At 43.4% G+C, this 11,975-nt stretch overlaps 1 protein-coding gene across 2 annotated transcripts; it reads left to right on the forward strand.

Annotated features, from left to right (window-relative positions):
* Positions 1-1,598: 1,598 nt before the first annotated feature.
* GATD3A (glutamine amidotransferase like class 1 domain containing 3A) lies at positions 1,599-7,998 on the forward strand. Of its 2 annotated transcripts, none has more exons than XM_032207463.1 (7): positions 1,599-1,809; positions 3,126-3,178; positions 3,966-4,079; positions 4,845-4,964; positions 5,806-5,898; positions 6,231-6,387; positions 7,005-7,998. In XM_032207463.1, exons 1-7 carry the CDS (start codon positions 1,696-1,698, stop codon positions 7,131-7,133), a joined length of 780 nt encoding a protein of 259 aa, XP_032063354.1. In that variant the 5' UTR covers positions 1,599-1,695; the 3' UTR covers positions 7,134-7,998. The 2 variants fall into 2 exon arrangements, with proteins under 2 accessions (XP_032063354.1, XP_032063353.1); XM_032207462.1 differs by lacking the exon at positions 1,599-1,809 and adding an exon at positions 1,845-1,863.
* The last annotated feature ends 3,977 nt before the right edge of the window (positions 7,999-11,975 follow it).

Raw genomic sequence — 11,975 nt, forward strand, 5'->3', positions numbered from 1 at the left:
CCTGTTAGAGCAAGCCCAGAGGTGGGCTACAAAGATGCTCAGAGGGCTGAGGCACCTCTCCTGTGAAGGAAGGCTGAGAGCTGGGGTTGTTCAGCCTGGAGCAGAGAAGACTCCAGGGAGACCTCACTGTGACCTTTACCTAAAGGGGCTTTACAAAGAAGGTGGAGAAGGCCACTCTAGTGGGGTAGATAATAGGGGAATGACCTTAAACTAAAAGAGGATAGATTTAAACTAGATGTTAGGTGGAAAGTCTTCATTATAAGGGTAGTGAGGCACTGGTGCAGGTTGCCAAGAGAAGTGGATGTCCCATCTCTGGAGGTGCTCAAGGCCAGGCTGGATGGGGTCTCGGCCAACCTGCTCTGGTGGGTGGTGTCCATGCCTATGGCAGGGGGGGTGGAATTAGACAATCTTTAAAGTCCATAACAGTTCTTCCTAAGCATTATGAAACACAAAACTTGTGTTTGTCTCCAGACAAACTCTATGAAGCATATCACAGAATAAATTTTCACAATATGTTCTTCCATATCAATAGGGAAAATAACGGAAACTTCATGTCTGGCAGGTCCAAAGTTTGGCATACTCTTGTGCCTGTCAGCACAACTTGCAAGTAGGTCAGATTTTGTCCAATTTGCCCCTGTGGAGTGGGGCTGGGCATTGGAGAAGTGCCTTTTTCTTACCTTCTGTTGCCAGTTGTGACCACATTAGCAAACTTGCATCTTGGTTTAATTACAGCTGATTTTATATTGTGTGTTTCAACAGGAATGTTGTTCTTGTATGTAGTGTGGTTTCTTTAATAAAAGAGAAAAACAACCATCACCCATAAAAAATAAAATAAAGGCTTTATAAAATACTGGTTGTAGTTTACCAGGACAAGAAACTGGGGAGGAGTGGAGAGCAGTGGTGAAACTTGGCTTGTTAAATGTTTCTTTTATGGTCAAAGAAGAATACCTAGAGCTGGTGATACAACTTTACTTCTCAGATGAAATCGCGTATAGCTTTTAGAAGCTCCTAGAAATAAATTAGGCTGGCTCTATATCACAGAATCATTAAGGTGGGGAAAGACCTTTGAGATCACCTGGTCCAACCATCCCCCTGCCACCACTGTCACCCACTAAACCCTGTCCCTAAGCACCACGTCCAACGTTTCCTTGAACACCCCCAGGGATGGTGACTCCACCACCTCCCTGGGCACCTCATTCCAATGCCTGACTGCTCTTTCTGAGAAGAAATGTCTCCGTGTTGGTTCGTTAATGATATTTTTAATAAGGTTTGCAGTCTCGATAGCCTGTTACTGCCGTTGTACTGGCGTGTTTGGGCTGTGCACACCTTGCAGCCAGTTTTCACCTGAAGGATCAATGTGCTCAAAACAAGCCTCGAGCTGTTACTTCTATGCTTGTTTAACTTTCAGCGTGCTGAGGCGGTTGTGCTTCAGCTTTCACCCCTTTTTATTCCAGCGGCAAGGACCACCCGGGCTCCCAAGACGGGCATGGAGGAGAGAAACCGCGAGACGGCGACAGAGCCTCACGGCACCGAGGGTTAAACCTAAAGTGCCTTTTTCCTTCCGTCCCCTCAGGACGGCCCTTCCTCTCCTCCAGAGGGAGCCACCACCACCGCCATCACCACCACCACCACTACCGAGGGCTCCGCAGCCCCGGCTCGCCTCACGCAGCCCGCCCGCTGCCCGCACCCGCGGCCATGTTGGCCGCCTGCGGGCCGCCATTCCGCGCCGCGCTGCGCCGGGCGGCTCCCCCCGGCATCGCCGCCTTCCACAGCTCCTCCCGGCGCCCCCGAGGTGCCCGAGTCGCCGTGGTGAGTACCGGGGGGGCGGCAGGCCTCGGGAGATGCCGGCCCCGGGGGTGAAAGGTGGGTTGTGCAGCGGGGAGGCGGCCCGGAGGGCTTGGGGTGGGGGGTGTCAGGGCTGGTGGGGGTGGGATGGCGGCTGCGGAGAGGGGCTGGGGGGTGGGAGGAGGTTGGGGTGGTCGGGTACGGGTGGGGGGGTGTAAAACTCCCCGGAGGGTGTTAGGTTTATTTATTTCCCCTAAATGGAAAACAGAATCAAAAATCGGAAAGCGGAAGGGCACTTGTCAGTGTTAGAGCGGTGAAATTGTAGTTTCACGGACACAAAACCACTGACGGAGTGATCTGGTTCACGCTGGGATGTCAGGGCTCTGTGGCAGCAGGGTGATCTGCTGGGCGCGGTGCTCTGAAAGCCCCTTCAAGTCCCATGTCTCTAAATAAGACAGTGTCAGTTGGGTTTCTGTTCGCGTATCTGTTATTAGAAACTCTCAAGTTTCTAAAAACCGAGATAAAGCCAGGAGGGAAGAGAGGAAACGAATACTTTTCAGTTGGATTTTTTTTTTTCCCTTAAAAAAAGCAAAACCAAAACCTGCAAGTGTTCATATGTGTGTTTTCAGGAACTGGAGAACCATTTGGATTTTTTGTTCTTGCAATCACTTTTTTTTGTTTTGTTTGTTTTCCTCCCCTTCTTTACTGTCTGAAAGACTCCTTCCACCTGTAGGATAATGGCTCATTGCTTTGTGCTTTTTATTCTTCAGTGTCTCTAAACAAACTGAATGATTAGCATAGTAAAAAGGTATGGTTAATAACGTAGCATAAGTAGATTTAAAATGATTTAGCTATAATGTGGATCCTCAGACAAAATGCAGCAAGTAAAATAGCTTATCGTAAGTACCACTTGAAGTGTTCTTCTCTAACACTTGTATTCGATGTGCATCTGGATGAGGATGTGTTTCACACCAATAAGGACACTTCATAAGTAGACATATAACACTGAAAACTGCCCATTGTATGCATGATAAAAACACATCTGAGGATATCATGCAAGTTTATAAACTCTGAGGAACAAACACACATACATATTAGTTATCTCTGAGCCCTGTCTGCGGTCGGTAGCTATAAATAGGGAATGCCAGCTCTGCTGTATGTCAAGTGGCAATGCCGGGGCTAGTAGTGTGATGTTGACTGGCTTAATAAAGAGCTTGTTGCTAAGTTGTTGGGTTTTTGTTTAGGGTGGTTTTACACTTTTTAAATTCTACAAGGCCTGTGAAAGGTCCTATAGAAACTTTGGTATCACTTGAAATACCTACTTGATTTTCTTATTGCAGGTCCTGTCTGGTTGTGGTGTCTACGATGGCACAGAAATCCATGAGGCCTCAGCGTAAGTTGCTTTACAAAACTGTAGGCCCAAAAAAAAAAAAAGTCTGCTTTTCATTAGAGCACTGTTGAATTCAGTTCTGCTCTCTGCAGTCAGACTTGCACAGAAAGATGTATGATAGTTTTCCTTCAGAGTCCTGTCACGGGTGTGTGGAGCTGCGGTTTTGTCACAGCATAACTGGGAGCTCAGGCTGCATTCTTGCAGTACTCAGTGACTGTCCAGACGCAGAACAGTGCATATAATGACAGAGAAGTGAATTTGAGAGACACTGTTTTTCCCTCAGAAACAGAAATTCAGAGTTCCAGAATCAATTTCAATAGAGATAATTAAAGGCTTCATTTCATAATCAACATGAGTTTTCATTCCTGGGGCTAAATTTAATACTGTTAATTATTATTACTCAAGTTAAATTACTAACTCTTAGTATTCGTTACTAAGAGAAGCTTCACCTAGACTTGGATTAAGTTTATTCATAAATATGTTAATGGTGGGACTCTACTGTAACAGCTGGGGACTTGGAATGAGGAAAAAGTTCATACTGTACCTGGTTGCTTGCACAGGAGCACTGAACAAATATCTTGTCTCTAGCTTGCCTAACTGCCTCCAGACTGACTTTCGGGTCTGAACTTTGGTACAGTTCTGTGGAGGGATTTTGCTGCTTCATATTCTGTATGCGTTGGTGGGATGTGTGTCAAAATCAGATGGGATATTTGCAGCAAGACTTAAGAGCCAGATAAAGCCTCTCCCTCTCTGCTAAGGTTTTCAGCATGTTTTATCTCTGTTTTTGTAGCATACTGGTACACCTTAGTCGTGGGGGAGCTGAGGTTCAGATGTATGCTCCAGATGTTCCTCAAATGCATGTTGTTGACCACAGTAAAGGGCAACCAGCCGAAGCTGAGTCAAGGTAAAGTTTGTTTAATGAGTTTTCTGTGTGTGCTGGGTCTTGGCCTGATACAAACTTAAGTGATTTTCAGGTGTAGCAGCATGTAACTGAACATGGAACACTACTGGCTGGCTTTAATAGCTTTATGCTAGCTGGTGTTTTGTTGGAGACATTTTTTTATTTAAAAAAAAAAAAAAAAGTTGGGGGCGGGGTAGGTTATTATATAGTCTCTGGACCTCTGGTGTGGAGATTATTATATAGTCTCTACATGGCTGTGTTTTCCCAGTGGTGCTATTTTACAAGCATCTATAGCTTCAGTATTGAGTGCTACTGTTTTTCTTTCTTCTTTCCTCTTCTTCTGCCAAAACTTTCTTTATGTTCTTTTCATAGAATGATAGAACCACAGACTGGTTTGGGTTGGAAGGGACCTTAAAGACCACCTGGTTCCACCCCCCTGCCATGGGCAGGGACACCTCCCACCAGCCCAGGTTGCCCAAAGCCCCATCCAGCCTGGCCTTGAGCACCTCCAGGGATGGGGCAGCCACAGCTTCTCTGGGCACCCTGTGCCAGCGCCCCAACACCCTCACAGAAGAATTTCTTCCATACATCTAATCTAAACCTACCCTCTTTCAGTTTAAAGCCATTACCCCTTGTCCTATCGCTACACTCCCTGACAGAGTCCCTCCCCAGCTTATCTGTAGGCCCCCTTTAGGTACTGGAAGGCTGTTGAAAGGTCTCTTGTGCACATGTGCTTAATTTGTCTCATTTTATTTCCACTTCTTCAAGGAATGTTTTAGTGGAATCTGCAAGGATTGCTCGTGGTAAAATCACAAGCCTGGCTAAACTTACTACAGCAGACCATGATGCTGTGATATTCCCTGGTGGATTTGGAGCTGCTAAGAACTTGTGAGTGCCAGATAAATATTAGACTCCTCTTTGATGCACACAGTAAAATCAAGAAATGATAAATGGCCTTATTTACTACATAGGTAACTGCTACTTAATAAGGAAAAGTTCTTTCAAAGAGTTGAAATTATGTGCTTAGTGCTATTTGTGGTGGTTTCCACTCATAATTTTTATTGGCACTATTACATCCTAAATTTTCCCAACAATATTAATGAGAGTTCTAGAGTTGAGCTAATGCACAAGAAGTTCTTTTTCCTAAACCCTGGTGTGACCCTTTGAGGTTGACTGAGGCAAATGAAGGTAAAACTTAATTAGTTCCAGGTGCTTGCTAGCATTATCCTTCTTTGTCTTTGTGACAGCCTACCCAAAAGTTCTCTCGTGCATTAACAACAATAGAACAATGACTAACTCAAAAAAAAAAAGTCATTTGTTTTCCATGTGGAGCTCAAACAGTCTTGTTATTGACCTGTCATTTTATTGGCTTTGAGAAATCTGTTTTTTGTCTGTTTATTTTTGTTTTGTTTTGTTTTGTTTTTTTACTTACGGGTTTTTGTTCCTTGGTAACTTTGCTGTTTTGCTTCTCAGTAATCCTACAGAGCTGATACAGTAATTCTTATTTCCTGATATTTATTTAAAGTAAGGAGCTTTCTGACATGCCAAAGCTTTAGAAGTGAGTCATTTTGGCCAAAGCACTGCTGGCCAACTGCAGCATCGTTCAGTCTTTTTAGAAAGTATTTAAGTTTTGTGCTAACCCTCGAGAGCCAGATCCAGGGCAGATAGGCATCCCTATTTGTAGGTTTGTAATGCAGTATATATATACATAAATTTCTTATTGTGGCAGATCTACCTTTGCTGTTGATGGGAAAGATTGCAAGGTGAATAGAGAAGTTGAACGTGTCTTGAAAGACTTCCACAAAGCAGGCAAACCTATTGGGTATGTATGTTAACTGGAGAGGGGCATTTGTATGATAGCGTGAGTGTGGAGACCTACTTTGTCTTGTGGAAATGTGCAGCTGTTACTGTTGTAACTAGAAAAAAACATCTTTGGCTTTCTATCAGTGGTAGCTTATTTTTAAAACGTGTTTTTCAAGGTGCATGTGTGGGTGTAGGTGTTTGTGAAAGAAGAGGCTAACAAATGTTGAGTGGAAGTTGCCCTGTGATGCCTTTCAGATCTGTAAGACTCTGTCCATTTGAATCTTGTCAATTATGAGCATGTTTTGAAGGAGTGCCATCACAGAATCATTCTTGTAATTCCTTTTGTTGCAGTCTTTGCTGCATTTCACCGGTCTTGGCAGCAAAGGTTCTTTCTGGTGCTGAAGTAACTGTGGGCCACGAAGAAGAGGAAGGTGGCAAGTGGCCTTACGCTGGAACTGCGGGAGCCATTAAAGAGCTGGGAGGAAAGCACTGTGTGAAGGAAGTGACTATATCCTTTCCTGTCCATTTCCATGTTGAGAGACAGTTTTCTAATGTGTCCTTACAGAAATGAATACCTGCAGGATCTGGGCTTTTCTGCTAACACTGTAGCTTAGTGGGAATGCATGGTGTGTAGCGGGTAGCATTTAATATGGTGCATGATTAGACAACAGTGTCTTCTGTACACAGCTGCATAGTTTGGAGTAGTTCTCAGTTGTTGCCACAGAACTCCCTTGGACACCTGGTAATGCAGTCAGGCCAGAAATTGCACATAAGACTGGCACGAGTTACAATTAGCCACTTTTCTGTGAGATCTTTCTTCTTTTCATGGAGGCTAAAGCTGTGTTCAGACTGTATTCAGAGGGATTTTACTGCAGTTGGTAAGTTTCATAGGTTTTCTTGTGTTTCTGAGTGCCATTGCTCTTGTAGTGTGTGTATTTCTGGCAAAATAATTCCTAATGTCTCACATTGTAGGTTGCAGCTGTCTTTACAGCTGGGCAGTATAATGTATTTGGAGGTGTTTATTTACGGAGTAGTAGAGTTGTATGGTTTGGTCAGCGATGGTTTATTTTGCAGACAGCATATCTAAGTGAGACGTAGGCTGTGTTTTCCTTAACTTCCTTTCACGAAGCTCATGTGGATACAAAAAACAAGGTGGTGACCACCCCAGCATTTATGTGTGAAACAGAATTACATCATATCTTCGACGGCATTGGGGCCATGGTAAAGAATGTGTTAAAATTAACTGGCAAATAAAGTGTCTGTTTTTAACATGAAAACTTCAGGAATGTTTAAATATAGGGTGTAGTATCCAAAATAATGTGGACCAATGGAAGTATTTTCACCTGCTTGTCCTGTTCGTACTCTAATAGTTGGTTATGTGAAGCTGATTGATTCCCAGCAGCACCATGGGGTTGCCCATGTGCTTCCTGAGAGAAGGGCTGCAGAAGGGCTTGCAGAGAACAGGCAGTCTGTCCCAAGGCGCTGAGCATTGTCTTGAGCTTTTTCAGCTGGAGAGAGCTGTGCAGATGTGTTTGGACACCAGCCATCACTGCACCCTTGTAAAACCCTTCCCATGAGCACAAAACCCGACTGAAGGCACTTTCAGAAACTGAGGGCAGATGTGTTGTAGGGACATAGCAGATGTGGTGGCGGTATATCTAGTGGACAAAGAATGGGAGTCGAGAGGAATTAACTCTGAACTAAAAGCCAAGGGCAGCTGGCAAGGGAACTGACATCTTCCACATGCTAGTGTCAGCTTCGTGTTAATTAAATGGAAGAATAAAACATTCATCTTTTTAAAGAAGCCTGTTACCACTGAGGAGCCATTCTGAATATCAGCATCTTAGCTGTCACGGTACTAGCACTTTGAAAAATTCCTCCATTGGTCCATCATAGCTAGAAAGGTCTTGAAGGAGAAAATATCCGCTGATGTGACGCACAATTTTTAAGGATAATACCTTTTAATGAAGTAGTTGCATGACTAGCAAACAGGTAGAGGAACAAATCTCAAGTTATCCTCACTTCCCTTGCTTAAGGGTAATAAAGCTTTCTCCAAAGAAGTACTGCTGAATGTCTGAAATAATGATGTATAAATAAATTAATTTCTGCCTTTATGTCATCCTTGTTCCTCATTTTTGCTTGATAACTGCCTCTGATAAGTTACACTGGTTCATACATTCTAGAAGTTTTTCAGTTTTTCAGTTCCCTTTACATCTATGGGACATTTTTTACGTATAGAATCCAGCTGAGTCTCCTTCCTTCCCTTCCACACTACTTGTCACCTTTCTATTCATCAGAAAGCAACATTTCTCAACGCAAATGAAAAGACACCCCTTACCTTGCACTACAGTTTCTGCTGCATGACAGGCATGCTGAAGGGAGCCCATATCTTTCAGGGAGGATTGGGTGTTTCATGAATTAAATCTACAAGCCTTAGATTGGAGTGTATTAAGTACTGTCTGTGGCTGAAGACTCACTAGGGATGTGGAATGGCAGCTTGTGGGAGAAGAAAGGAATGAAACACCGAGTGGGCATTCTCGGTTTGTTCGGTGAGTGTTTGTGGAAAACGTGTTTGCTTCTGGAGCCTTTTAGCGTGTATTTTGTCAATAAAAATTGTGTTGGGATTTCGAAGAACTGAAGTTGCCCTTCAGAGGCGCTTTTTTCTTGGAGGACTGCATGGAGATCCTTTGTGCAGACCACAAAGTCCAGCGTGGTTACAAAGAAGTCGTGCACAGTCGTCATGATAGCAAAGGTGGTTCAGAAAATGGATTTTGGACATACACTGAAATGGTGTTTTGCTTGTACGTCAAATTCTGTAGGAAATCTTCAGTATCAGGTACTTAAGAGTTAGGATATTTCTTCCATGAACTTTTTTGGTACACAAAAGGTTATCTATAATATCAACTTGGAGAGGCTTAGCGGAGCATGCGAGAAGGTCTGAATGTCACAGAAAATCCTCAGGCTTTGTTTGAATCAAAGAGCCTGAAGAATTGCTCACATAAAATTTAATGATGTTTCAAAAAGCCATTACCTTAGCTGCATCTGTAGGAGTTTTAAATTTGGTAACATCAGAAAGTATCACAAAACAGGGGTGGTGTTGGAACCCCCAGAGTATGGGGAGAACAGCTGCTGCCTGCGTACTGTCATCTGCTGTTCAGAGTGATCTAAATCAAGCTCAACTTTTTCTGTTGAGGACTGAGTTAAATCTTATAAGCAACACTTGCCATTATTGGGGTTGCACGTATGTATCTAGGGTTTCTCATGTCAGCAGTTCCTGGTAAATGCAGCTGTAGTGGCATAAACTTTCCTTTATTAGATTCAGGTGTGCTGAGAAAAAGCAGGTATTTTGAAGAAACTGCTACTAGCATATGTAGTTGCAAGTTGCACCAGATAGTGCTGCTTTTTGCCTCTTTCTAGAATCACAAAATATCCTCAGCTGGAAGGGACCCACCAGGATGGCTGAATCCAACTCCTGGCTCCACACAGGACCACCCAAAAATCAGCCTCTATGTCTGAGAGCACTGTTCAAACGCTTCTTGAACTCCATCAGGCTCGGTGCCATGACCACTGTCCTGGGGAGCCTGTCCCAGTGCCTGACCCCCCTCTGGGTCCAGAACCTTTCCCTAACCCCCAGTCCCAGCTCCATGCTGTCCCCTTGGGTCCTGTTGTTCTCCCCAGAGACCAGGGATTGGCAAGATCTCTTCCTGCCTCTGAGGTTCTTTCTTGAACAATGTTACTCAAATAATGAAGACTGCTAATAATCCACTGTATGCTGTTTGAAGCAGATAAAGTGTTGGTCACGTTGACCACTGACTTGGTGACTTCCACGTTGGATTATCACAGTCCTTTATGCTCAGAATCAGGTGTGTTGGCTGAAAAGCTCACCTAATTTGACATACCATCTCATTCATCTGCTGAATAGAAGCAACACAAGATCAAACTGTTCTCCAAAATGGTGATTTCAATTCTGGTTACTGTTGGAGGGCCAGGGTTGTGAGTTCTGATGAGAGCACCTAAGGAACCAGCTCCTCCTCAGTGCCTGTACCATTTCACCAGGCAATTAGAAAAAGTGAGCTACCCGTATGGTGCTGTCGGTGCTGGAAGCTTGGGCATTTGCTGGGGACAGGACATGATGACGTGCATTGGGGAAATCAAAGACAAAATATTATTTTCCAGATATAATCACATTTCAGAATATCTTCCTATCCTTCTTCTTCCAGAGAAAATATTTTTAAATGTGAAAGATTCAGGACCCATTCCTGCCTCCTCTTCATTGGCGAGTTGCTGTAATTCCACAATGTTGTGCAGAGTACTAACCTTTGATACCCACTGTTTGTTTTTTTTTTAAGGTTTTGTATTAATACAAGATTTTTAAACTTTGATGGAAGATGTAAGATTGTTCTCTTGGCTTTCGGCCAGTGTAAATTCGGAGGGAAATTCCTTGTGGGTTTAGAGACTTACAGAGACATTTGTCTGTCGAGTTGGGTTTTTCCTTTCCTTCTGTAGGGCTCTTTGGATCTACTCAGGGGCTTGCTAGTTGAACCAAATGGGTGGAAGTTTGTGATTGATGTGTTTTTGTTAAATGCTTTCAGAAATATGTCAAAAAATGTGCATTCTTTGGGCCCCCACAAGGAGGCATGCGCTATCTGGCTTACGGATCTTGCGATCTTTGATCTGCAGGAAGTGTTTAATAATTTTGTCTCACTGAAATACAGTGGGAGTTGCCCCACCAGCTTGCACTAGTTTTCGAGTGCCGTGATGGGGTTAGCTTGTGGGGTGAGGAGATGTTACCCATCAGTGGTGTTTCTGCCTGCCCGATTTTACCGTGCTTATGCACAAGAACCATTTTAGGAAACGTTCCCCTGTGGATTGCTGCAATGCTCACAAATTTGATAACCATGCCTTTTTTTTTTTTTTTTTTTTTTTTTTCTTCTAAAAGCAGAAATGAGAATAGGGATTGAGACGTTCTTTTCGTTTTTACGCCGTGGTTTGTGGCTGCAGGAGGCGGTTTGGTGAACGCACACAGCGCCAGCAGGGGGCACCTTGGGAACAGCAGCACTTAGCCGGCAGGCACCATACTCCAGCTGCTGCTTCCTAATGGCATTTTTATGTTAACGTTTTGGACCCATAAAGGGAATCAGACAATTACTGCTTCCTGCTTGTTTAACACAAACAAATGGAAGTCCAGTTCCATCATAATGTGTTTGTCCAGCTGTCTTGCAAAGACTCGTTTCTTCGATACCGCGCCTTCTCGTTTATCTCCGTGAAAGGATAATATCAAACACACCCGTATGAAGCCACGAAACTTTCCTGTGACATAATCAGCATTGAAAAACGAGAAAAAGTGGATAAAGTGATAAAAATACATAATGTGGTGGTGGTGTGTGTTTGTTTTCTATAATAATGCTTTTATAGGAAGGTGACCTAAACCCAAGGTTTGTTGGAGGTTTTGGAGGGAGTTTTATCAGGCCAAGTAATGCTCCTGGAAGGAAACTTCCTGTTCTTTCAAGGGTCTGTATGTTTGCAAGCTAGCATTATCTTACATGTGTGTATGTGTATGTGTGTATATATATATATTTATATATATATATATATATTTCTATATATTTAAGAGTGGCAGCTTAGATAATCCTCCATCTGCAAATAATTGAGAGTTTTCAGCATTCCAAGGCTGGAGTGATTGTTTTGACCTGTCTTTTTTCCTCCTTCACATGGCTTTCAGTGGCAGAGAGAAGGCTTTTCTGCTGCGTGGGTCAGCCTAAGTCCTTGGAAGAAATAAGGAACTGATATTTGGCTATCTTTTCCAAGGTGATTTCAGTGGTGGCCAGGATCTCTGGGGGAAGAGAGAGTGAGAGAGGGGAAAAGAAGGGCCTGAACTTGGACAGTCCCAGAAGCTGAAACAGAAGTTGCAACAACAAGTACATTACCCAAAGCAACATAATTTCCAGCTACATGTTTAAAAAATAATTGCCTTCCATGCATATTTTCAATATTTTTTTTCAGTTCATTCAACTGCAGAGCAGCATGCTATGTGAATGAGTGCCCTCAGACTTAGCAGAAATAGCAGTGAAAATTCTGCGCTGAAAGTATGACATT

This window comes from Aythya fuligula, chromosome 1 (assembly GCF_009819795.1).
Source record: "Aythya fuligula isolate bAytFul2 chromosome 1, bAytFul2.pri, whole genome shotgun sequence".
In the NCBI taxonomy this organism is placed as follows: domain Eukaryota; kingdom Metazoa; phylum Chordata; class Aves; order Anseriformes; family Anatidae; genus Aythya; species Aythya fuligula.